This window comes from Nycticebus coucang, chromosome 5, assembly GCF_027406575.1.
Source record: "Nycticebus coucang isolate mNycCou1 chromosome 5, mNycCou1.pri, whole genome shotgun sequence".
Lineage (NCBI taxonomy): Eukaryota > Metazoa > Chordata > Mammalia > Primates > Lorisidae > Nycticebus > Nycticebus coucang.
The window spans coordinates 837,664-861,772 of NC_069784.1; the positions used below are offsets into that span (position 1 = coordinate 837,664).

General features: G+C 46.7%; 2 protein-coding genes across 3 annotated transcripts in view; both read left to right on the forward strand.

Annotated features, from left to right (window-relative positions):
• The window catches only part of AK4 (adenylate kinase 4), a 69,366-nt gene extending 61,299 nt beyond the window's left edge, over window positions 1-8,067 (forward strand). For both annotated transcript variants that reach the window (XM_053590318.1, XM_053590319.1), the window contains exons 5-6: window positions 1,212-1,330; window positions 2,484-8,067. In XM_053590318.1, the coding sequence (XP_053446293.1) occupies window positions 1,212-1,330; window positions 2,484-2,598 (234 nt within the window). In that variant the 3' untranslated portion in view covers window positions 2,599-8,067. The remainder of the gene's footprint in view (window positions 1-1,211; window positions 1,331-2,483) is intronic.
• A 10,706-nt stretch (window positions 8,068-18,773) lies between these two features.
• The window catches only part of DNAJC6 (DnaJ heat shock protein family (Hsp40) member C6), a 155,855-nt gene continuing 150,519 nt past the window's right edge, over window positions 18,774-24,109 (forward strand). Inside the window, exon 1 of the mRNA XM_053590316.1 lies at window positions 18,774-18,968. Coding sequence (XP_053446291.1) covers window positions 18,854-18,968 — 115 coding nt within the window. The 5' untranslated portion in view covers window positions 18,774-18,853. The remainder of the gene's footprint in view (window positions 18,969-24,109) is intronic.

Here is a 24,109-nt window from a genome sequence, read left to right on the forward strand (position 1 = left end):
GCTGGTTTCTTATTAACCATTGGGTTGCCTGAGCATTTTGGTTCCATTCTAACCTACCTTGTGGCAAATTTATTTCTTGTGACTATCTCTCTTGGAGAATAATAGCCAGGGACATGGGAGGCAAAATAAAAATATGTCTATTTTGCAATTTGTAAGGAGGTATCACTTCTGAGGAGGTTGAAGCACATTGAAAATTGGGGCTTTTTTTTTAGACAGAGTTTCACTTTGTCACCCTCCATAGAGTGCTGTGGTGTCATAGCAGCAGCTTCAAACTCTTGGGCTCAAGTGATTCTCTTGCCTCAGCCTCCCTGAGGCGAGGACTGGGACTACAGGCACCTGCCACAATGCCAGGCTATTTTAGAGACTCATGCTGTCTCGAACCTGTAAGCTCAGGGCAAATTCGGGTTTTTTTTTTTTTTTTAATTATAATTTTTTGATTCTCAGAATGTCCATGATCATCATGGATATTTGAGTCATACCTACTTTAACGCATGTTTATGTATCATTATTGGGTCTAGGAAAATAATGTAAGCTAAGTTTCTAAGCAGCTATGGGATGGAGTTCGGAATCTGGCAGAGACAGCGCTGAAAGGTCTTCTTCTATGTTAATACCCTTCCTAAGTAAACCAGGTTGCTTCTTTCCTGTGGCTCAGTGAGCATGGTGCCAGGCCCATATATCAAGAGTGCTGGGTTCAAACCTGGCCCCGGCCAAACTGCAACAACAGCCAAAAAATGGCTGGGCATTGTGGGGGGCATCTGTAGTCCCAGCTTCTCGGAAGGCTGAGGCAAGAGAATCACCTAAGCCCAGGAGGTGGAGGTTGCTGTGAGTTGTGATGCCACCCCACTCTCCCCAGGGCAACAAAGTGAAATTCTGTCTCTAAAAAAAAAAAAAAAAAAAACTCAGGCTATGGAAAGCAAGGCAGTTGTAGGAATATTTAGGGAGCCATGGCGACATTGTCTAAAGTTTGTTCCTGGGGAAGGGCCATTTATTAACAACACTGGAAACATGTTTGAAAAGATCTGAGCAGTTGACACAGACTTAACGTTGGCTCTCGGGAAACAAGGTAACTAACACTCTGTCAGGCTGCTGTTTCTTTTGCCTTCACATCACCACCGTCAGCAAAGGTGAACACATAGTGTGACGCAGGAGAGACCATACCTGCAGAGCCGCCCGACCTTGTTGGTGTTATTTGGTTTCTCTGGTGTTTGTAGGGGGTTGACGACCTCACGGGTGAGCCATTGGTGCAGCAGGAGGATGATAAGCCGGAAGCAGTTGCCGCCAGGCTGAGGCAGTACAAGGATGTGGCCAAGCCCATCATCGAGCTGTACAGGTGAGCACACCTCTGTGCTTTCACTGCACAGGGCCAGCCGCAAGGTGTGGCGCTACCGGACAGAACCTCGGGTCAGCACAGAAGTGCGTCCCGAAGCCAGACAGAGGACCCAGCACCTCCCAGAAGTCAGGTGAAGTGTTGGGAGATGTTGATGGCAGATAAAATTCAGTACTTTTATCCCAAAACTATCCGGGCCTAAGGGAGTAAACCTCATCGCCTCTGTCTGTGACAGATATAGAATTGCCTCTAGACTTTCATTTTCTTCTTTAAGTGGTGGAGGTGATGGTCCGTATTTCCACACTTCCACATTTAAGTACCTGATTGGGGTAGCAGGTTAGAAGGGACTGGGTATGTCCTTTTTTGACATGTCTGTGGGGAATTTAACAAATATAAGCTAAAATCATAAAGTAGAGATTGAAAATTCTAATGGCTGTAAGGCCAGGCAGGCATTGGAAATACGGGGGGGTGGGGGAGGGCGTTAAATGGGGCAGCTGAGAACCGCTGAGCTGGACAGTCCCTTGCCTGACCCAGCTGTCACCACATCACGGGCAGCCAGGCCCACTGTGGCTAACAACTCCCATTTTTCAGGAGAAACAGAAATCTGGCTTTCTGTGTGGGGTGAAAAATGCCAATTTTGTATTGGCAACAAATTCAAATTTTTTAAATAGGATGTAAGCCAAACAAAACTGTATGCTCCCTGCCTTCAGAACAGCAGTTCACAGCCTCTGCTATAATCATCTCCTGACCTTGTAGTCCCCAAATAATTTAGCAAACCATTAGGTCAGAGTTTTCTAATTATATTATAAAACATCCTGTGTCCCACAGCTGCTTGTTCTAAGGACTAAGGGTTTCACCGTATCAAAGCTTTTTAATGCTTTGCTTTTGTAAAGCACATTTTGCATTGCCCCTATAATGTCATTCTCTGATATGTTTTAAAGGAGAGGGGAAAAACCTGGCATCAGGAGCACAGCAGACTGCGGATGCTGCAGCCTGGGTTAGGGCCCTGCCCAGGAAGTGTTCATCCATCGTCTGAAAAGGGCTGTCCTGGCACTTGGTGACGCGTGCTAAGGACCTTCGTTGTGTTAGGATCTTCCTGCCCTCATGTGTTTAAAGGAACCTAAAACGCCTTTTCCTGTTGGACTTTGTTTTTCAGGAGCCGAGGAGTGCTCCACCAATTTTCTGGGACGGAGACTAACAAAATATGGCCCTATGTTTACACGCTGTTCTCAAACAAGATCACACCTATTCAGTCCAAAGAAGCATACTGAGCCTTCCCAGAGGAAGAATCAGGGAGCTGTGGTCGTCCGTTCAGTTGTGTGCTTAGTACTGGTGCTGTGTCCAAATTAGAAGCTAGCCAAAATAGCTTGCAGCATCTTTTTTAGTTTAAATGATGAACTGATTTGAAAACGAATGAATAGAAAGGATTTGTGAAGAGGCTCCCCTGTCTTTCAAAGGAACGGCCACCTCCCTGAGTGTGAGGTGTCTCTGTGCCCGGCTCAGGCCCCTTGTGTGCATGTGCAGGTGGATTTCCAATGGCCTATAACTTGCTTTCTCACTGTGGCAGTCATGTTGTCACTGCAGAACTCCTCTTACTCGTGATAGTGGCTGGTGTCTCTGGATGTCTCCATCCCTCTAAAAATGGTTGAACCATAGCACCAGTAAACCTGAGAATGACCAGGGCCCCATCCAGGATTTCTCTGGCTTGTGCCCCCCTGGGAAGGTGAAGTTGAAGTCAGTCCCTCTCACAGCTGTCTCTCTGGTCCTGGGTGGCTGTGTCCATGGCTCCTTGACCTGGCAGGAGTGGCTGCCACCCTGCGTCCATCCTTCACATACAATCTCCTTTTCAAAAATCCTGGGATGAGAGGATTTCAAGATTATGTATTTTTACATCTGTTTTCTCTCTTCCTGGGCTATTAAATAGTATAGATCATTGCCGTTATCCCTTGAATGACCTTCTGAGAGCCGAGAGTGAGGGGCTGCTGCACAGAATCTCCTCATGACTTAGGGAGTGAGCCGGGCAGGATGTCTGACTCTCAGAGAAGGACACTGCTTCTTTCTTTTATTATAAAAAAAATCAAACTCCTAAAAGTCTTTTGGGAGCCCTCCTAAAGTCTTTTGGGAAGCCTCAAAAAAGGGAATTATGTATCTACACAAATGTTGGATGATTGTATCTTATGCCTATAGAAGTAGTGAGGCCATCTGGGATGACTGGACTGACGGAGGAGTTAGGCTTATTATTCAGGACAACAACGTGTTCTATGAAAATGCTGCTATCGATGCTGACAGTGTTTTTCTCCTGTGCGTGACCCAAGTGTATCAAACATTGTCATGGGGAACGGAGCCTGTGCGGTTGAGTACAACGTCGCATGAACTGTGCCAGACTGGGTATGCTGGCTTTACGATTATGGGGAACAAAATCTTTATTATTTTTTTTTTTTTCTGTTCCAAAGATGTATTCTATGGGGTGGCCACAGAGTCTAGAATAGATACTAATATTTTGTCATTTGTTATAATGGATAGCAAGAAGCCATGCGTTACAGGATTTGTCTGGTTTCCAGACGTGGTGGCCACCTTGAGTAATTCCTGCTGTCCTCTAGGAAGGACAATGAAGTTTATTCCTGCTGCCTTAAAAATACACATCCCTTCTTCATGCATCCTGACTGTACCCAGCGGGCAACCTCACAGCTCCTGGAAGTGACTTCTGTCTAATCCTTCACACTGGGAGGAAGAGAAGAGCACTTCCTGGCTGAGACACACTTCGCTTCCTGCAGGCGTCCCTTCACGGCCGTGTGTGTTACGTGTCCCGTGTGTGGTGCGAGCACACTCCTTCCCTGCTCTCACCAGGCCCCCTCCCTGGTCCCTTCCTGGGAATGTTCTCTGGGTACCTCAGTGGAAGTTTAGACCAGTCCCCCTCATTGTCTCCATGACAGCAAAGTAAGGCCATTTGCCTTTCAGGTTGATGCAGTGAGAATGGCCCAGTGCAGGGCTGTGGAGAGTCAGCGTGTCATGTCGGCTCTGAGCACTTTAGAATATAGGGTTGCAAGGTGGGTATTGGATGTGTAGGTAAAGCTCAGGCTTCCTTGAGAACCAGGTACAGAGAAAAACAAGTCTGATATGAGGAAAATGGCCATTTCTGGAAACTAGAAAAGGTAGAAAGTTAAAGTTATTCTGTGGATAGAATAACTTTGTGGATGTGTTCAAAAGAGGAAAGTATGTGCTTTATTGGAAGCAGAAAAATCTTCAAGCTTTTAGCAGACCTTATAGTGTGATGACTGCCTTTGGGTTGTGGGGAAGGAATGGGACGAGGCTGATCCCTGATTCCATCCTCCCTCTTCCCTCCCCCTATCCCTCCCTCTTCTTTTCCAGCTAAACAGACACTTTGTAGCCAACACCGAGTCACTTGGTGAGATGCAACAGGGTTTGATTCTGCTGCAGCTGGCCAGCGGGTGAGGGGTCCTTTGCTAGGTGAGACCAATAATAGAGAAGCATCTTTTCCATGGACTTTGAAAGATGATGCTAGTTTTTCATGGTCAGAGGCCTTAAAACAGTCTTTCTGGTTTTTGTAAACCTTCTAGTTTTCCCTTAAGTAATTTTCTAAGAGTTATTTTGAAAATTTGACAAAGTCAAAGGGACATTTTTTTCTTGGTTTCCTTCTATCGCCACACATAACCATTCATTCACATTTAAGAGAAGGGCACAGTTTGGATGGTCTTTGAGACTCCACCCCAGCTCTGAATTCATCTGCTTCCATTATCTTCACAGGCTCCCACTTACTAAGTGGGAACTAACTTACCAACTTACTTCACTAAGTTCTCACTTAGAACTTGGAAATGCTGCTATGTTTAATGGCCCCACCCTAATGCAAGCACTTGACAGGTACTGTTTATTGAATAGTTGCTTGCTGAGTGCAGTGTACAGCTCTAAGACCCTTAAGGAGCACGTCATCTGCCCTTTCTCACATCCTGTGAGGTTGGCATGATTGCATGTTTATAAATTGAGAAGGCAGGTTTGGGGTGTGAAACATCCTTCCCAGGACTCTGCTGCCGATGAACAGTGTAGCCGGGACCCAGACGAGCTTCCTGACTCACAAGATGGGCATGTTCTTGGATTAAATACCTGTGTCCTGTCCCCAGAAACCTGGACCCCCGAGCCTGCTGGGTTCTGCTTGTAGCCTCAGATCAAGAATATTCTGTGTGAGAATACTCCCTCCCCTCCCCTCTTGTATAAGTGAAAGAATCTGCTAGAGGACAGTCTGAGCCCATAGTCCCTGCCCAGCCCTCACAGGCAGACAGAATAAAAGGCCATCCTGGTGGGCGGGGCTCGGGCCAGGCTTATCTGCGGAGGACGAGCTTATGTCCCTCACCCATCCGCTGATGTCCACTGCACTGTGCCCCTAGACAGCCCTGCGCCACTCCAGCTGTGGTTCTCACACACGGGCCTGTACTCCAGACTCTGCTCACTTTTCTTCCTTGAAATGAGGATGAATCCCTCTCTCACTCCCTCTCCGGACAAGGTCCTGATGGTCAGGGAGCCCTTCCAAGTGCTGGCAGGTGCACAGTGCTGCCTGAGCATTCGCACAGATGACTCTGGACTTGTGTACCTTTGTCCCTGTGTTATTTTATACATTAATGAGACTGGGTACCACGTTGTCCACCATCTGCTTGCTGTGCAACAATCCTGGAGTAACCTCGGGGCGGCTTCCCTCCTGTTTCATCCTCATGTCCGAGGGGCCACACCCTGCCACCTCCCAGCAGCCAAACCCAGGGGAGCTCCAGCATCACCCAAGGTGTGCCCTGCCCCTCTCTTTGACAGGGAAGGGAAAAGGTAAGAACAGCCATAAATAAGGGGGGGGGCTTGTGGAGAAAGGTGCTTCTATGGCCTTTCCTACCATTTAAAATGTCTTCAGAGATGCCTGCACACACTCTTAGTGCGCCCCGAGCTCAGTCTTTGACTCCCTCTGTGTGTCTGAGGAGTTTGAGTGTGCTGGGGTCTTTGCTCAAATCACACTGATCACGTATTTCCAAGTGTGTGACTGACCATATAGTTCCTGTTCCTTACTCCACCGAAGCACATCGCATGCATTGTCTGATCAAATCCTCAGCACTGCCTAATGTAGTCAATAGCACTATCTCAATTAACTTACCTCCTTTTATTTAAAATGTGTTTTCATGTAGTTACGGGATTAATCAGGAAATTTAAAGGAGCCTTTTTCAGACCTTTCCCTATTTGAGCTTCCCATTCTCATTAGTGGATAAACCAGCATGTTCGCCCAACCTAGAATTTCACTTTTGGCGCTCTGCTGCTGAGGCAGGGAGGGGCTCCGTGGGTCACCGTGGTGGCTGCTGGAGGTGTGCCACAGGCATGTGGCACGGGTCCCGTGTGCACAGAGGGTGTGTGGCCAGGTTCCATGTGCACAGAGGTGTGTGTGGGTGGGTCATGTGGGCACAGAGGGTGCGTGACGCAGGTCATGTGTGCACCCTGCTGGTTACAGGGGTTCAGCAGGCATCTGTGTCCCCCTGGTGACTTTCATTTCTCACCTTGCACTTTCTGCAGTTGATTCTGCGAGAGGCAGTTCATGATTTTGCCTGTTCCTTGTATGAATTGCTTTCTTGTTAACCCTCTTCCATTTTTAGCAACTCCATAGTCTTTTTGGTGTTTCCAAAGATGAGCCCACTAGTGAAGACTTACTTCAATGTGAGAATGTGGTCTGGCCACACATAATCACCCCTGTCCATAAATAGCCCAGTCCTGTTTCCAGATGAGAAGTGTGCAGGACCCAGACGTTATGAAACCATGAAACTGTACAACTATGAAAAAACCCAGCATCCTGCATCTGTTGAGACACATTGTGATCGTCATTGTTTATATGCACCAGACCTTGTCTTTCTCATAATGAATCGCACAGTTCTTACCAGAATAAACACCATTATCTGTATGCTTCAGGGAATTCCCCAATTTGATCATTTTTGTGTGTGACAGAGATTTAGTAAAACATTTCCAAAAAGGTGAAAGCTCTTGTATGGCACAGATATGAATTGCTCACTCTGGTCCTAATTGGGTTGTTCTGGGAAGCGCAATGCTGCTCTTTAAACAGGAGATTTCCTGCTTAACCTCTGTGAAGATTCTCCCTGCAGCCAATGTGTGTAACTCCTTTTATAAAACCATTCTTTTCTTCATTTTAAAGCTTTGGCTATAAAGTCAGAAACATACTTAAAAAAAGCAAACTATTTTATATTTAATGTAGAGAAGAGTAAAGGGAAGAAACATGAAAACTCAGTCTTCACGTAAGCTCCAAGGATATTAGGACTTAGAGAACTTTTCTAGTTTTATGAGAATTTGTACTACTGAATTTTATATATTCTTGTTTTTGAGATGAGCAGATCTCTGGGGGAAGTTGTTCAGTTATAATGGCATTTCACTGTGACCCCTCTCAAGCTCAGATCAGTTCTGTAACCCAGTGACAAACTGTCTCTTTGGTTTACTATCCTGTGAGATGTCAGCCCGAGGTCCCCAGAAGTCGTGTGTTTACAATGAGTCAGAGTGCTTTTCCTCTGGGTGGCAGTTGTTGGCCTTCTTAATTTTGGTGTATGTGCTTAATTCAAAGTATCTAAACCTGCAGTCTGGTCTGTATGTGCTATCCTGTTAATTGTATTATTGATGATTTTGGTTATCTTGCCTGAAGATTGATTAATACTTTACAATTTGATAGAAATAAAGTTTTTTCTGCTTATAACCAGTGAATTCATTTAATCTTTATATGGCTTTTTATAATTGACAATATAAAATTTCACAGATACTCTGATTTATGCCACTGTGTAAATACTTCATCACCAAGAGTATTATCTCCAATTTGCAGATGAGAAAAAAGAAGAACATGATGTGACCTGGATAAGGTGATCGTCTATGGCAAAGCAGGGTTTATGACACCCAGTCCCATTTTTAAATTATCATCTTTTAGAAACAGGGTCTCACTCTGCTGCCCACAGTGGACGTGTGGCCAGATCACCCTGTGGACATGCTTTGCTCTTTGGGGCTCATCATTCTGTCTTTCTAGGAGGTTTCTTCTCTTCCCTGTTGATCGAATACTTGGTCTTTCTGGGGCCAGTGCACACCTGGCCCAGGAAGGCTCCTCCTGGCCATTGGTTCCTGCAGTCCCTCTGCAGGAGCCTGGGGTGCAGCCCGGCCGGCCACAGGGCCCAGCATGAGGACAAGACCTGGTAAACAGAAGTCATTGAGAATATTGAAAAAAAGCTTTCAATGAACTTAAACTTTTTAGTCTGAGTTCTGGTATTCAAGTAAAATATAAAACATTTATTATAATACTGAAGTGAAACGTCATTCATAATTGAGGCAGTCATAAAGTTAAAAATCAACAGCCTTGACTACTTAAAGATTTAAATTTTATATGCCTGGGAATAACCTAAAGAGTTAAAAGAAGAGACCGACGTAGAGGAGAATTTCACAGTAAACGCAAGGAAGATTGATATCCATACCTGCCACAGAGCTCCTGCAAATCAGTTAGAAACTCAGTAGAACAGTGGGTAAAAGGTATGAACAGAGACAGCTTATTCACAAAAGAAATACAAATCGTAAATAAACATGAGAAGTTGTCGAACTTCCAATTAAATGATGAAATACCATTTTTAACTATTAAAACTCTCAAAAGTGAAACATAATAATCATGGCGCCTGTGGCTCAACGGAGTAGGGCACCAGCCCCATATGCTGGAGGTGGCGGGTTCAAACCCAGCCTCAGCCAAAAACTGCAAAAAAAAAAAAAAAGAATAATCATATCTTCTAGGGTTGTTAGATTATAATGTAAAGAGAAACTCACATACCCTCATAGACATGTAAATTGTTAGTCATTTTGGAGGTCAAATAGCTGGTATTTATCTAAATAAAAAATTCATATACCCTTTGATATTATAATTTTATTTCAAGGAATCTATCCTACAGAAATACATGTGCTCATATGGATATACATTTGAAGTTACGATTGAAGCAAACAGCAAAAATTGGACCCTGAACACCCAACAGTGACAGTGTGGCTAAGTGACAGACATTAAGTTAGAGGCCGTCTATATATGGCATGTTGGGCCTTGGAATTGTTTTCAGATGTACTGTTAATGAAAAATATGAACAATATACGTTAGTGTATCATGATCCCATTTATGTAAAAAGGCTTTTATTTGTATATTATGTTTATGTGTTGAATAGTAAATTCGCAACTTGGGCATACAGAAAGTACAAAAAACAAAGTACAAAAAACAGAGCTTCTCTTCTTTTTTTATAATTCAGTCTAATTTGTCTTGAATCCCCAGAGTATCGGCTTTGTAGATATAATAGCAGTGAATCTGGAGGCCCATCAACCAGGGATCACAGAGCTTCTTGAGATAGAACTCAGGGCGAGAGGCTGTGTAAGGTGCCAGCAGGGCAGGACTGCCTCCCCATCACCAAATTCATGTGGAAAAACAGACACCAGGATGGCTTGTGGGATTTCAGGAGATTTTACGGCTTCTCGGTGTATGTCAGAACTTCCCCCCAACCCCATGCATGAAAGGGTCCGGGATGAGGTGCATTTCTTCCTGCTTTACCTGGTGCAAGCTTTGGCCACACAGGTCTCTGTGGCTGCCTGGAAGGTACCAAGTCCCAGGAGACCATCTCAGTTAAGGGTGCAAACTGGCTGGGCCTGGTGCTCACCCTGTGACCCCAGCACTCTGGGAGGCCGAGGCCAATGGATCGCCTGAGCAAGAGCAAGACCCCATCTCTAGTAAAAATAGAAAAACCTAGCTGAGCATTGTGGCGGGTGCCTATGGTCCCAGCTACTCACTCGGGAGGCTGAGGTGGGAGGATCGCTTGAGCCTAGAAGTTTGAGGTTGCTGTGAGCTATGGTGATGCCACGTCACTCCAGCCTGGAGAAGAAAGTGGGAGTCTGTTTCAAAATGGAAAAAAATATATATATATATAAATTCTGGAGCCAGACCGCTTGGGTTCAAATCCTTCCTGAGCCATTTGTGAACAACATTAACATTTCTATTCCTCAGTTTTTCATTCATAGTCAGAATAGTAATAACACTGACCTCAGAGAGATTCTGGAAGGATTAAATGCCTTGATATATGTAAAGTACTTAGACCAGGACCCAGCTCAAAGTAAGTATCACAAAAGTGTTGGTTACTCTGATTAACAATAGTCATCCTCTGACTCTACCCTGGACAACTCCTGGTCACCCTTCAGGTTTCAAAGTAAAGGTCATTTTTTCAGGGAGACTCTGCCTCTCAGGGACTGTGGCCGGCCTCCTCCAGACACGCTCCAGCAGCCCCAGTGCTCTGTGCTCCCACCTGCTCCCACGCCCGTCACACTCACTGCGGGTTTGTCTGGGTGTTTGGTTGCTTAGGGTTTTTCTTTCCCATTAGACTAGCAGTTCTCAACCTGTGGGTCACGGCCCACAGGAATTGTATTAAAGGGCCACGGCATTAGGAAGGCTGAGAACCACTGCATTAGAACCAAAGTTCCTTGAGTGAAGGAACCGCAGCTATTTATGGCTGGGTTCCAAGAGCTAGCACCGTCTCTGCTCAAAGCAGTTTTTACACGGAAGAAAATGTGTGCACACTGTCAGTACCACAGCAGAAGGCAACTCAGGCCTTCAGCTGAGCTCCGGGGAGGAAGCCTTCTCAACACTCATTGCTAATGTCTTTCTCCACTGTAACCCCTTTCACTCTGGCTTCCCAATTCAGATCTCTCCATCTTCATTAACAGTGTATGGTTGATAAGTAGAAGTGAGGGTGCAAACCCTAAAATAGTAAATGTAATTCAGAGAAATGTGTCCTGCTGAATGATCTTATTTGCTTTGTGCTACCCCTCAGGAGAGGCTGGTGTGCAGCTCCAGCTGACCGTCCCTGGAAGGGGTTCCTTTCCCATCACCTTGCCAGGGCTGCCGCTCAGTCAGACGTTTCTCCTTCAGTGCCCAGCTGTATAGGAGTACTAGTGAGGCTGTTCTAACTACTTTGACAAACACTGGCAGAATCTCAATGCAGGGGAGAGCAAGGGTGTTTCTGGTGCACGCTGCAGACCAGAGTGATGGACGCAGAAGAGGGAGGGGTTTGCTCCGCATGAGCACTTGGGGAGGAGGCTCCCTCTGTCTCCCGCATGAGCACTTGGGGAGGAGGCTCCCTCTGTCTCCCACATCCATTAAGACAGGGCCTCAGTCTGCCACTGGGTTTCTGCCTCCAGCATACTGATGTGTACTGAGAAAGTGTGGGAGCTTGTGTGAGAGGGTTCAGAGGTTGGTCCTATAAATGGTGTACATCATTTCTCCTCTACTCTTAGACTAAGTCACCCAACTTCAGCCAACAGCAAGGAGGACTCTTCCTGCATGTCGTGACAGCATAAGGCACAGATTACGATCCCCAACTTTAAGTGGGGCTCAGAGAAGTGGAGTGCTTTGTGTGTGGACATTGACATGGCAAGAAGACTGGACTCCATCCATGGTTTGGACGCCAAGCACGGTGCTCTCCTCCACTTCATCCATGGGGGAGAGGTACTCAGAAGGGGCTTCTAGGCGTCTTATGATTTTGACCTGTGATATTGCTTTGCCTTTGCATGGCAGCCCCTTCTGTGTTGCTGCCTCATTCCATGGACTTCCAAAAGCCTGTCTTCCTCATGGTGAGGAGTGTGTGTTCAGGGCCACACCTCTGCTCTGAGCATGAGGCTCCGAACATTCACCTGCTGGCCAGTCTGCCTACCTGTGTGTGCGCTGCTTGTCCCACTGAGAAGCGGGGCTGGCTGCTCAGGAGGGGAGGCAGCAGGGCCACTCTGCATGGAGCTCAGCCCTGACTACACCACTGCACTCCAGCCAGGATGACAGAGTGACACTCTCTCTTTAAAATTTCATCACTATAATTTTAATCATTAAGTATATTAATGTCACAGATACTCTTTTTTTAATTAACATAAACATTTTTAAAAGCTGTGTTTTACAATATGATACCAAGAAAACATAGCTGATATAGGTTGTACAGGTAATCATTTTGACTGTGTAAGAAATATGATCAGAATACTGTTATAGTTTGGGAGGCCAAAGCAGGTGGATCACCTGAGCTCAGGAGTTCAAGACCAGCCTGAGCAAGAGCAAGACCTCCTTTTCTACTAAAATAAAAAAACTAGTGGGGCATAGTGGTAAGCACCTGTAGTCCCAGCTACAAAGGGGGCTGAGGCAAGAGGGTTGCTCAATCCTAAGAGTTTGAGGTTGCTGTGAGCTATGATGTTACAGCACTCTACCCAGGGCAACAGAGTGAGACACTGTCTTAAAAAAAAGAAAAGGAATACTGCTTCTTTTTATCAACCCGTGAACGGATTAATAAACTGTGATATATCTATGCCATAGAAAACTATTCAGCCATCAAAAAGATGGAGACTTCACATCTTTTGTATTTACCTGGGTGGAGTTGAAACACCTTCTTACTAAAGCATCAGAAGAATGGACAGGCAAGTAGACAACATTGTGTCTCAACAAAACAAAAGAGATGGAGTTTGACTCCTTTCTTGAATAGCTGACTCTGTGACTGATCTGACCAACAGAATGTTCAGGACCTAATTCTGAAGGATTTTCCAGCTAAGGATCTAGGAAAGCAGCGCAGCTTTGGCCTCCCCTGGTTGGAGCCTGTGCTGTGAGGTGGGCCTTGCAGCCACGGCTGAGCTCGCTGGCCCCGTAGGTGAGCCACTTGGGAGTGGGTCTTCCAGCCCCGAGAAACTCCGTGCTCACCTATGCCCCTTCTAAGCCCTGCCCAAATGGCAAAATCCTTAGCAAAGAAGTGATTGCTGTTGTTTTAAGCCACAGGGGCTTCCCCACCCCCACCCACCACTGGTCAGGATCCTAAAACACTTTGCAGAAGCAGCTCCCCTCCTCCCACACCAGCTGCCACTGATGAAAAGTGTTGCTGTTGGGGGGCATTTATGCAGGTATGGCACTTTAATTTTGTGAATTTGGAGAGCTTCAGATTGAAAAACTTTCAGTGGAGATCACCCTTAAGTGTCTCCTGCACCAGCAGTGGTCTTAGGGCATTGCCACTGAGACAACTGAAATTCAAAACAGAATTACTGGTTCTCCTGGCTCCAGAGGTGCTTGAGCCGATTTCAGATTACACAGTTTAGTCTAATCTGAAACTTTCTGCGAGGGAGGGTGAGTGATAAGGCCCCTCAGGCATTCCAGATTTCAATGATATATTGAAATCATGCAGTTTGAAGGATGCCACCTTTGCCAAAAATCAGACTCTTCTCATTTCTCTCTTTTTCTTTTTGAGACAGGGTCTTGTTCTGTTGCCCAAGTTGGAGTGCAGTGGGGTTGTCATAGCTCACTGTAGCCTCAAACTCTTTGGTTCAAGTTATCTTCCTACCTCAGCCTGCAGAGTAACTGGGACTACAAGCACATGTCACCATGCCATCGTGCTGATTTTAAAAAAGGAAATTATTTTTATGTACAGATGGGGTCTTCATTATGTTGCTATTCTACCTTTACATATAATAGTAAAACTTGTAACTGTGAGGCTGATCCCATTTATTATTTTCATTTGACAGATGAAGAAACTGAGGCTTAGAGAAGGTAAGCAGTTAGCTAAGGTCATGTAGTCAGTTGGTTGCAGAGCCATAACTCCACTTAGCTGCAAAATCTAGGTTCTTTCTACTAATATTAGCTACTGTCCACACACACACACACACACACACACACACAATGTTGTATCCCATCGACTTTGAGGAGTGTCATGTTCATATTTCTGGATCTAGCTTTGAAAACACAATGACATGAATGGAATTCAGTGTTTTTCTTCTTCTTTTTTTCTCTTTGCCCACTGAGCTAGACTTACTTATTTGTTTTGCATTTTTGATATTTTCGATGAAATTCCATCTTATTAATGCTCATGAATGTGTCCTGGGGCATCTGGGTATTTCCACTTGGTGGAACCTCTCAGGCCACATTCTTTCCCAGGGCCTTGAGGGGCTCTGGCAAAGGCCCAGAACGGGCTGTGCTGGGGGACCAGAGGCTGCTGGTCTGCCAGCTCCAGCTGGATGAAAGCCATTGAATTACATGATGCTGAGACTGAGGGCAGCTGAAGAACGTCCCTCTCATCTTTCCCTGACCAGGGAAGTGGGGGGTGTGGGGCCCCGGGTGCTTGAATCCACTGGATGTGTCAGAACAATGGAAGAAAGGTGGGTCTCTGAGCCAGGCCCACTGGGCTATTGACAGGTAAGAACCTGTTAGTTATAGTCAGGACACAGAGAAAGGATGGTGGAGGATTCTGGAAGGGGACACCTAGGACGTCTTGTGCTTAAAGCCCTTCCATTCATGGGAATGAGGTAGTGATGGTGGTTAAATAGTAAGCAGGCGGGGAAGGGACATAACCAACCTCTCCCAGATGGTTTGGGTAACTGGGACTAGATAGCAGGTGCTCAAACCCCAAGGCCTTGTACGCCAGGAGCAGAGACTGCAACCCTTGTCTAGAGTGTTGGCTGGTCACATGGAGTCACCATTCCTAAATAGCTTTGCTGATTAGATCATTTCTCTAGGGGTTCATTTCTTCAGTCTGGATGCTACAGAGAAGACCAGTGTAGAAGGAAACTCAGGTATTACTGACGAGATGGGGCGTCTCCTTCTTTCCAGTCTCTCCCAGTTCATTCGTTCGTTCGTTCCTTCCTTCCTTCCTTCCCTCCCTCCCTCCCTTTCTTTTTTTTGAAGAAGTCTCACTCTGTCACTCTGGGTAGAATGCTTTGGCATCATGGCTCACAACAACCTCAAAATCCTGGGCTCAAGTGATCCTCCTGCCTCTATCCCCTGAGTAGCTGGGACCAGTTGCAACACCAGGCTAGTTTTCTATTTTTAGAAGAGATTTTTAGGGTCTTGCTCTTGCTCAGGCTGGTCTTGAACTCTTGAGCTCAGGGGATCCACCCACCTTGGCCTTACAGAGTGCTGGTATTACCAGCGTGAGCCACCCCTTCTTCATTTCATATGTCCATCTGCTTATTCTTCTGAATTAGATAAATAGTAAAATACGGCTGTCCCCATATTCCTTTTACAGTGTTACTTATCTAAACCACTAAGGGTCTTATTCTAAACAAGGAGAGCAGTTCAACCCTTCCTGAGAGGCCTGGGCCTCCATACCTCCTCGCTGAGACCTAGCAGGTGATTCTGGGCTTCCTTGATTGAGCTAGGGTCATGGGGAAGTCGAATGTAGCTATGAAATTATGAGCCTAAATTGAATCATGGCTCAACAACATTTTATTGGATTGAACCACACAGAATTGTAACTATGAACTTACCAAAAAATCAAAACATTTCATTTTGAGATACTTGTAGGTCGATAATGCAGGTATAAGAAATAATACAGATGTCCAATGTACCTGGTTAGCTATTTTCCCCTAACGGTAACATTATGCAAAGTATGGTCTATTATCACGACTATTAACAGTATGTTGATACCAACACAGTCAAGACATCAAGAGTTCCATCACCATGGGTCTTGCCTGTTGCCCCGATACAGTCTCATCTGTCAGCTTCCTGCCGGGAAGCCACTATTCCGTCCTTAATTTCTATAACTTTGCCAGTTCAAGAATGTTATATAAATGGAAACATACAGTAAGTAACATTCTGGGATTGGCACCTAATTCCCTGGGGATTTATTTAGATTGTTACGTGTGTCGGTAGTTTGTTACTTGTTATTGCTTAGTTGTAGTCCCCAACATGGATGTATCACAGCTTGTCCAACGATCGACCCATTAAATGACATCAGGGTTGTTTCTGGTTTCGGGTTATTACAAAGTAAAACTGCTGTGAACATGCATGTGTAGGCTTTTGTGTGAACACGTTTTCATTTTTCTGGGATAAGTACCTAAGAGTGAAAATTTGCTGGATTGTATGGTAGGTGTGTGTTTAGTTCCAGAATGAACCGCTAAACTCTTTTCCAGAGTGGCTGTACCATCTCACGTTCCTACCTGTAATCAGGCGCGGTCCAGTTTCTGTCCCTCTGGGTTTTCACCAGCTTTTGGTGATGTTACTATTTTTCATTTTTGTCATTTTGTTAGGTGTATCATGATATGGTATTGTTTTAATTTGCGTTTCCCTAGTGGCTAATGACACTGACTTTCTTTTCATATGCTTATCTGCCATCTGCACATCCTCTTCCATGAAATAATCTGTTTATGTCTTTTGTCCATTTTAAAATTGGAGCATTTGTTTTTCAACGTTGAGCATTCAGAATTCTTTACAGGATCCAAACCCTGCTCCTTTGTTGGATATGTGGCCTGCACATATTTTTCTCAGCCTGTGGCCTGTCTTCTCACCTTCTTAACAGGGTCTTTTGCAGAGCAAAAATAATTTTGATAAGGTCCAATTTATTAATTTTTTTTCTCTTACAGATTATGCTTTTGGTAACAAGCCTACAAGCTCTTTATATAGCTCTGATCCTAGAAAGTTTTTCCCCATAGCTTTACAAAGGTTGTATAGTTTCACACATTACACATAAATCTACAATCCATTTTGACTTGATGTTTATAGACAGTGTGAGGTTTAAGTCAAAGTTCATTTTTTCCTTTTGTTTTCTCTTTTGCCTATGGATGTCAGATTGCTCCAGCTCACTTGCTAAAAAAGCTGTCTTTCTTCCACTGAATTGCTTTAAACTTTTGTGACAACCAGCTGTATTTATTTGTGCGTCTGTGTCTATTCCCTCTGCCACACTGTTTTGGAAACTAGGTTTATAGCAGGCCTTAGTATTGAGGAGAGTGATTCCTCCCTCTTGGCTTTGTATGTACACACACCCTTCCTCTTCTGTCAGTCACTTGAAGGTAAGTTAAATGCATCATGGCTCTTTATTCTTAAATACCTCAGGGTGTCTTTTCTAAAAATAAGAGTATTTTCTTACATAACCACAGTATAGCTATCAATGTCATTAAATTCATTCTTGATAAATACTATCTAATCTCCACCCATATATTTTTTAAATGAAACCAGTAATGTCCTTTAAAGTCTTTCTTTTCTTTATTCTTTCTTTTCTTTTTTTGAAACAGAGTCTTGCTCTGTTGCTCTGGCTGGACTGCAGTGGCATCATCACAGCTCACAGCAACCTCAAGCTTCTGGGCTCAAGTGATCCCCCTGCCTCAGTCTCTGAAGAAACTGGGATTACAGCTGTGGGACACCATGCCCAGCCTATTTTCTTTTTTTTGTTTAGAGATGAGTTCTCAGTTTTGTTCAGGCTGGTGTTGTGCTCCAGACCTCAGGCGATCCTCCCAACTAGGCCTCCCAGCTTGAGAGCCTTTTTTACAAAAACCTCCCAAGCCAGATGCAGTGTGTATGGTCAGGTTGAAGTATATCTCCGTAGCAGCCTCTAATCTAAACCATCTCTAAGGCCTTCCTTTTTCTTTTATGACACCCTTTTGAAAAAACGAGCACTCCCTCCGTCTTTTAATAATCTGCCCCCCCATTTGGGGTTTATGTGAAGTTTCCTCCTTAGACTCAGGTTGTGCACTTTGGGCCAGAGTGCTCAGAGGTGAAGTGTCCTTCCAGCACGGGAGCATTCAGTTTCAACTGTCTCTGTTAGTGGGTTTAGTTTTGGTCACATGGTGAAGCTCTGTCTCATACTCAATTGTTCAGGCCTATAAAAATGGCAACTTTATAATTTGCCCTAACATTCAAACTGTACTGAGGTGTTAGGTATGGGACCTGCCTCTCTGACGCTCAGTTTCCCAAACTGTTAAGCTTGGATATTGTTTCTCCCTGTTAATATTCTCGGGAGGGTTAAATAAGATACATGTGTAAAATCTGCCATAAACACACCCCATCAACACAAGGTATTATTCCTGCAGCCAGACAGTGCTAAGGGGTCTTGATTTTTATATCCTTCTTAGGTCCTCCCAATTACAAGCAAAGTGTAGAGCAGCAGTGGTGTGGGGTGGATTGGAGGGGCCTCAGTTCTCCGGGTTCAGTTTCCTTATCTGGACCATGGGTAGTCGCCTCCCACACCAGAGGGCTGCTCTGAGCTTTAACCGCGTGTATATAAAAGTGGCTGGACTTAGACGAGGGTCTCCCAAGGTCATGGGTGAGTCATAACCAGTTGTATGAGGACAACAAGAATATCTGCCAGGCTGTAAAGATATTTCTAGCTCAATGCTGATTCATTCCGAGGCAGTAGCGAAGCCTGGGAGCCATCACCGAGCGCTGTGTGGTCTCAGGGCAGGTCACTTCGCTGCTCGGAGCTCGGATGTAACGCTGTGACTCGGAGGTAAAATGGGAGCACGTCCTCTGGCTCACAGTGGTGACTAAGGACGCCTACTATACGCAGACTCCCGCGGCCGCCCCGCGTGTGCCAAGTGGGCCCCGAGCACCTGCAGCCGCGGCCCCGCCCCGTCCCCACGGCCCCGCCCCGCCCCGGGGCCCCGCCCCGCCGGGGCCACCCGGCGCCCGGCAGACCGGTCGCGGAGGCGGCGGCAGCGCGCGGTGACCCTCCGGCGACGGCACGGCGGGGAGCGCGCGGCGCACGGATGAGCGCGGCGGAGAAGGGCGGCGAGCGGAGCCAGAGGCTGCTTTCTGCGCTGCGGCCCTGGAAGACGACCCGGCGGCTGTGGAGAGCGCGCTGGGCTCGGAAGGCGGCGCGGGGTGAGTGTGGCGCGGCCCGGGCACCTGTCGCCCCGCGGCCGGCGCCTGTCACCGGCTGGCAGGGCGATGCGGGGGTCGGCGGCCGGGGACGGCCTTTTGGGTGGCGTTCTCGGGTTGGAGACTCGTACGCGGGCGGCGCGGCCTGGGTGCCCGGCGCGACCCCCTACTCCGATCCTCGGCCACGGGGAAGACCAGTCCCTGACCTGTTCCGGGGACTCTCTGGCGGAGCTCAGGGCCTGCTCACAGCACCGTCCCTTGACCCCGGTCCCTGTTCGTGCGTTTGGGTGTGAACGTTGGGCATCCAGGGAGGCGCGGCGACTGTCTTAGTCAGGTTTGCGTCCCCTCCCCCAATACCTGGCCCGGTGCCCGCAGTGCAGCACCTGTCGGGGAAGGAATCCGACCCCAGGGCTGTCCCCCAGGTGGTTCCCATCCGAGCGCCTCCTTCCCACCCTGTCCGTGCTGATCTCTTAAGCTCTACACGCGACTATTTCCCAAACACATTCGGTCCAGGGCCTTAACGTTAGCACACCTGTCTCATCACTGAGGCGCCCCATTCATTCGCTCCACAGTCCCATCAGCCAGGTCCAGGCCAGGGCTGGGCAGGCCTCGCTCCTGGAACTCCTTCTGGGGAGGAGGGCAGAGCGCCTACAGGCCTCGTCCCCAGTCCAGGGGGCTGTGTGCCCTTGGAAGGATCAAACCGTCTGCCCGGAGGGGAAACAGGCCCAACAAGCCGGCAGGTGTGGCCGGTGGACCCGCTGGGCACGTCGAGGCCCCTGGGAGTTACTCCTGCACGGCGCCCGGGGCAGTGAGGTGCCCAGTGTGCTGGAGCTGGTCCGGGGGCCGTGGTCTGGGCAGGCTCAGGGGGTTCAGACCTCATTCCCCTTCTCCAAGCAGGGAAGTGACGGGAACTGCTGGTTCACGGCTTCTCTCTGCCTCCAGGGACCATGTGCTTATCTCTCAGCCTGGCCCCTCCCACCATCTGCCAAGACCAGACTGTGTCTCCCGGCTGAGGCCTTTCCTGGGGCTCCTGCCACCTGTGACATCCTGGTCAGTGTTTCACGTCCTCTGGGTACTGGCCACTGTCCGTCTGGTGCACAATCCTGCCTTCTCCCCGACCTCATCTCTGCAGCCGGTGGGCTGAGTGTGGGGCTTGGTACGTGGCCGACAGCGCTTGCTTTGCGTGTCTTCTGACTGGTCCTTTCGAGGATCCTTCCTCTGAGAGGCTGCCAGGCCTTGGTTTCTAAAATGGCCGGCCTGACGCAGGGAGGAGCTGGACTGCACCCGAGTCCTTCCTGGGAAGAAGACAGACTCCCTCCATTCCCACTGGTTGCTTTGAGGATTAACTAAATTAATGAATTAAATGAATTCACAGTTATTGAGTGTTAGCACAACATAAAAAGCAGTACAAGAATAAATTTGACACAGGCCAAATTACCATTCAAATTTTTATTTATTGCATTATAAACAAGCTTCCCCACAGTGATGGTGAGGGGGCTCTGCAGCTCCTTATTATTCTCTTGCCGGCTTTCAAAGTACGTCTTTCTCCTTTTTTTAGTCAATGAACCAATAACAGTACTTCCTTGCTGTCATCAGGAACTGTTGCTGACTAGGGCTAAAGGCTGACTACCCCTGTTCATTAGCTTGAGTGAGGTTAATGATTGCAACAAGTGTTCCCTGAGGGTAACCCTGGGCACAGTGTTATTCCAAGTGTTGTGTGAGGATAGTGTCATCTTACTAACTTGGGTTAGAGTAAGTTTCCTGGTTTTACAATTTTTAAAACCAGGGCTGTACTGCACACACAGCCATCTCTGCTTCCATTCCGGTGCTGGCGTTCAGCCATAGCTGCCCAGGCTCATCACTGCCCCCGGTCTTCCCTTCATGGGTGATCCCAGGCTGTCCCTGCCTTCCCTTTGGCGGGGTGTTTGCTGCCCTGTCCACTCCTCTGCTATTTTTCTTTCCCCCACGCCCTGGGGGTGAAGCCCTCACAGTGTCTGACACTGTGCAGCACTTTCTGCCTTTTATTTATTTAATTTTTTTTTTTTTTTGAGACAGAGCCTCAAGTTGTCCCCCTGGGTAGAGTGCTGTGGCATCACGGCTCACAGCAACCTCAAACTCTTGGGCTCCAGTGATCTTCATGCCTCAGCCTCCCAAGTAGCTGGGACTACAGGCACCCGCCACAATGCCTGGCTATTTTTTGGTTGCAGCCCTCATTGTTGTTTGGCGGCCCGGGCTGTATAAGCAGCTGGAGCCTTAGCTGCTTGAGCCACAGGTGCCGAGCCACTTTCTACCTTTTAGAATAGTTTGACTATGTATATATGATTTTGTTTAGAACTTGACAACATCCCTGGAAGCAGGAAGGGGGGGGGATGTGATTTATCTCCCCCATTTTATCTATGAGAAAGATGAAGCAAGAGGCCCAGACTGACTTGCAGGAGTCATGCACGGTGGAGTGGCTGGCTCAGGGCTGGCTCCCTGAGCAGCACCTCCCTCCCCTTGACCACAGACACCTTCCAGTTTCCATGCTTATGGAGGGGAAAGGTAAGATTAATCAATATTATGCAGTAAGGAAATCTGCATCCCAGTTATGTTAGCTTTCTAAAGTTACCCTGAATTTCTTGATGATGTCAGCAGCACTTTGAGCATTGAGAACCACGAGCTTTGATGTCAGGCCCTGTATGATTTGAATCTGCTACTAATAAGCTGTGTGATCTTGGCCAGGGTAATCTGTTTCTAAAACTGAATTATATATTATCTGAAAAACGAGGATGATAATTTCTAGTCATGATGCTCCTATGATGATTAAATGAGTTCCTGATTAAATAATCCCAGCCAGGGCACCCCAGCCGTGTTGAGTAAAGAATCAGGGATCTCATATTGTGGGTGTGAGAGGCTCACAAAAGCTAGTTGTTATTTTTGTTGATATTACTCTAGTACATCTTCAGCCACATGATCACATCTTAAATATGTTTAGTTTTAAATATGGTTAGTCATAGGAGGGGAAGTTCAACGAGTTATAGGAAACACCCACAGTGGGCCAGAAGTTCTGCACTTTCTTTCTCACTTATCTTTTTTTCACAAGGAAGCCGCAGGGGACAAGAAGCATACCTTTCAGGGACTCCTGGCATCTTTTCATGCTTACACTGTCTTGACATAGCAGAGTTGAATAAATATGTCTTGACTGAACGAGTCCTTTCATTCATATGTAGTGTCCGGAAAGAATGTGACTGAAATTTACTTTCGGAACACATCACTATAACCACAGGTTAAGTACCTAGAAGGACAGTCACTGTGTCCAAGCTGTTCCTCTTTAATTTTAAAAGACATCGCCCAGTTGATCTTCATACATCTGTGCTAATTCACGGCTCACAGCAGTGTGAGACCCTGATTCTTGACTCAGGACTGCTGCAGTGCCCTGGCTGGGATCACCAGTACGAGTCGTGAGGCCTGCTGGACTTTTCAATGCTTGCCAGTTAGAAGGGTGTGAAATGGTACTCCATGCTTGTTTTGTATTGAGTTTCCTTGATGAATGATGAAGCTGAGAATATTTTCACATGAGTACTGGGCCTTCTTGCGTGAACCTCTGTGAAATCCTACTGATGATTTTTCCCATTTTTAAACTTGGTGGTTTCTCTTTTTCTTATCCATTTATAGGAGCTCCTTCAATGTTCTGGATACTAACTATTTGTTGGTTTAGATGTCTAAACAACTTTTAAAAATATATGGAATCAGGACAATTGTCCATGAACAAGTTGTACCAAGGAGAGATTAACCTTCCACATGCGTCCATCCTATTCAGACAACCATATTGTAGTTGAACATCAAAGCCTTTAGGTTACAGAAAAGGGCTAAACAAATGATGGAAGCATTTTGTAAGCAGTGGACTTCTCAAGCCCTTGAAATTATGGTAAATAACTGGCCCTGAGAGTTCCTCCTACCAGAAATTACCTTCCCCAAACCCTGGTAGGGCAAGGAACGCCTTCTTGAGCTATGAGAGTCCCTGGGAAGACACAAGTTGGAGCTAAAGTCAGTCTCCATCAGTAGGCAGTACTTTCCAGGACAGGAGGACAGAACACTTGGCAGGAGGCCAGTGGCTTAGTACCTTACTGCTCTTTTTTAGCTCTATGTGCCTAAAATCAAATCTCATTGAATGGAGATAATGATACCTGCTTAACCTATTCCTGAGTGTGTGACAGAAATCAAATCAGATCTGGCAGAGGGCTTGGGCTGCCGGGGCCATGGGTGGCCACCTGGCTGGGATTTCCCATTGGCCAGGGAGAGACCTCCAGCTGACCTGGGGCAGGCCTTCCCTTGAGAGGCACCAGGAGGTGGGTGGTCCAGCTGCTAGTTTCATGTTCCTACCGCGTACATGGGATGCTTGCTTTTCCCTTCTTGTGATACATAGGAGGATGTTTTCCAACTCCAACCAGGTAAATAGAAAAGATCTAAAGTCTCTATCTTTCTTTATGGTTGAATAGTGTTCCATGGTGTAGATGTAACACAGTTTATTGATTCCATGGGTTGATGGGCATTTGGGTTGCTTCCGGATTCTGGTGATTGTGAATTGAGCTGCTATAAATAGCCTACTGCGAATGTCCTTCTGGTAAAATGATTTTTTTTCTCTTCTGGGTAGATACCTAGTAATGGGATTGTGGAGTTAAATGGGAGGTTGACTTTTAGCTCTCTGAGGATTCTCCATATGACTTTTCAAAGAGGCAGTACTAGTTTGCAATCATACATCTGACCCATTTCAAGATGTAAAATTAACACAATGGGAGGCCACAACACAACACTACATGCCACAACAGGAGCTGCCCTTTGTCGCCTAGGAGGGCTGTGTAAATACACGGCATGTGGCTTTGGGGGGGGACCAGACTTTGTAGAGTGGGGAAACCTCACTGACCTTCAATCTTTGGGCCCCTGCCCCTGCTTCTCTCACCTGTTGTGTGTACAGGTATGCAGTTGTCCAGCCCTGCTTCTCCAAGCATGGCCTCCAGACCAGCAGCATCAACATCGCTGGGGGTACCCATTAGCAGTGCAAATTCTCAACCTCCTCCTCAGAGCTACCAAATCAGAAACTCTGGGGTATGGCTAGAATCGCTGTTTTAACAAGACAGGTCTCAATTCTGATGCTTGCTGGAAGG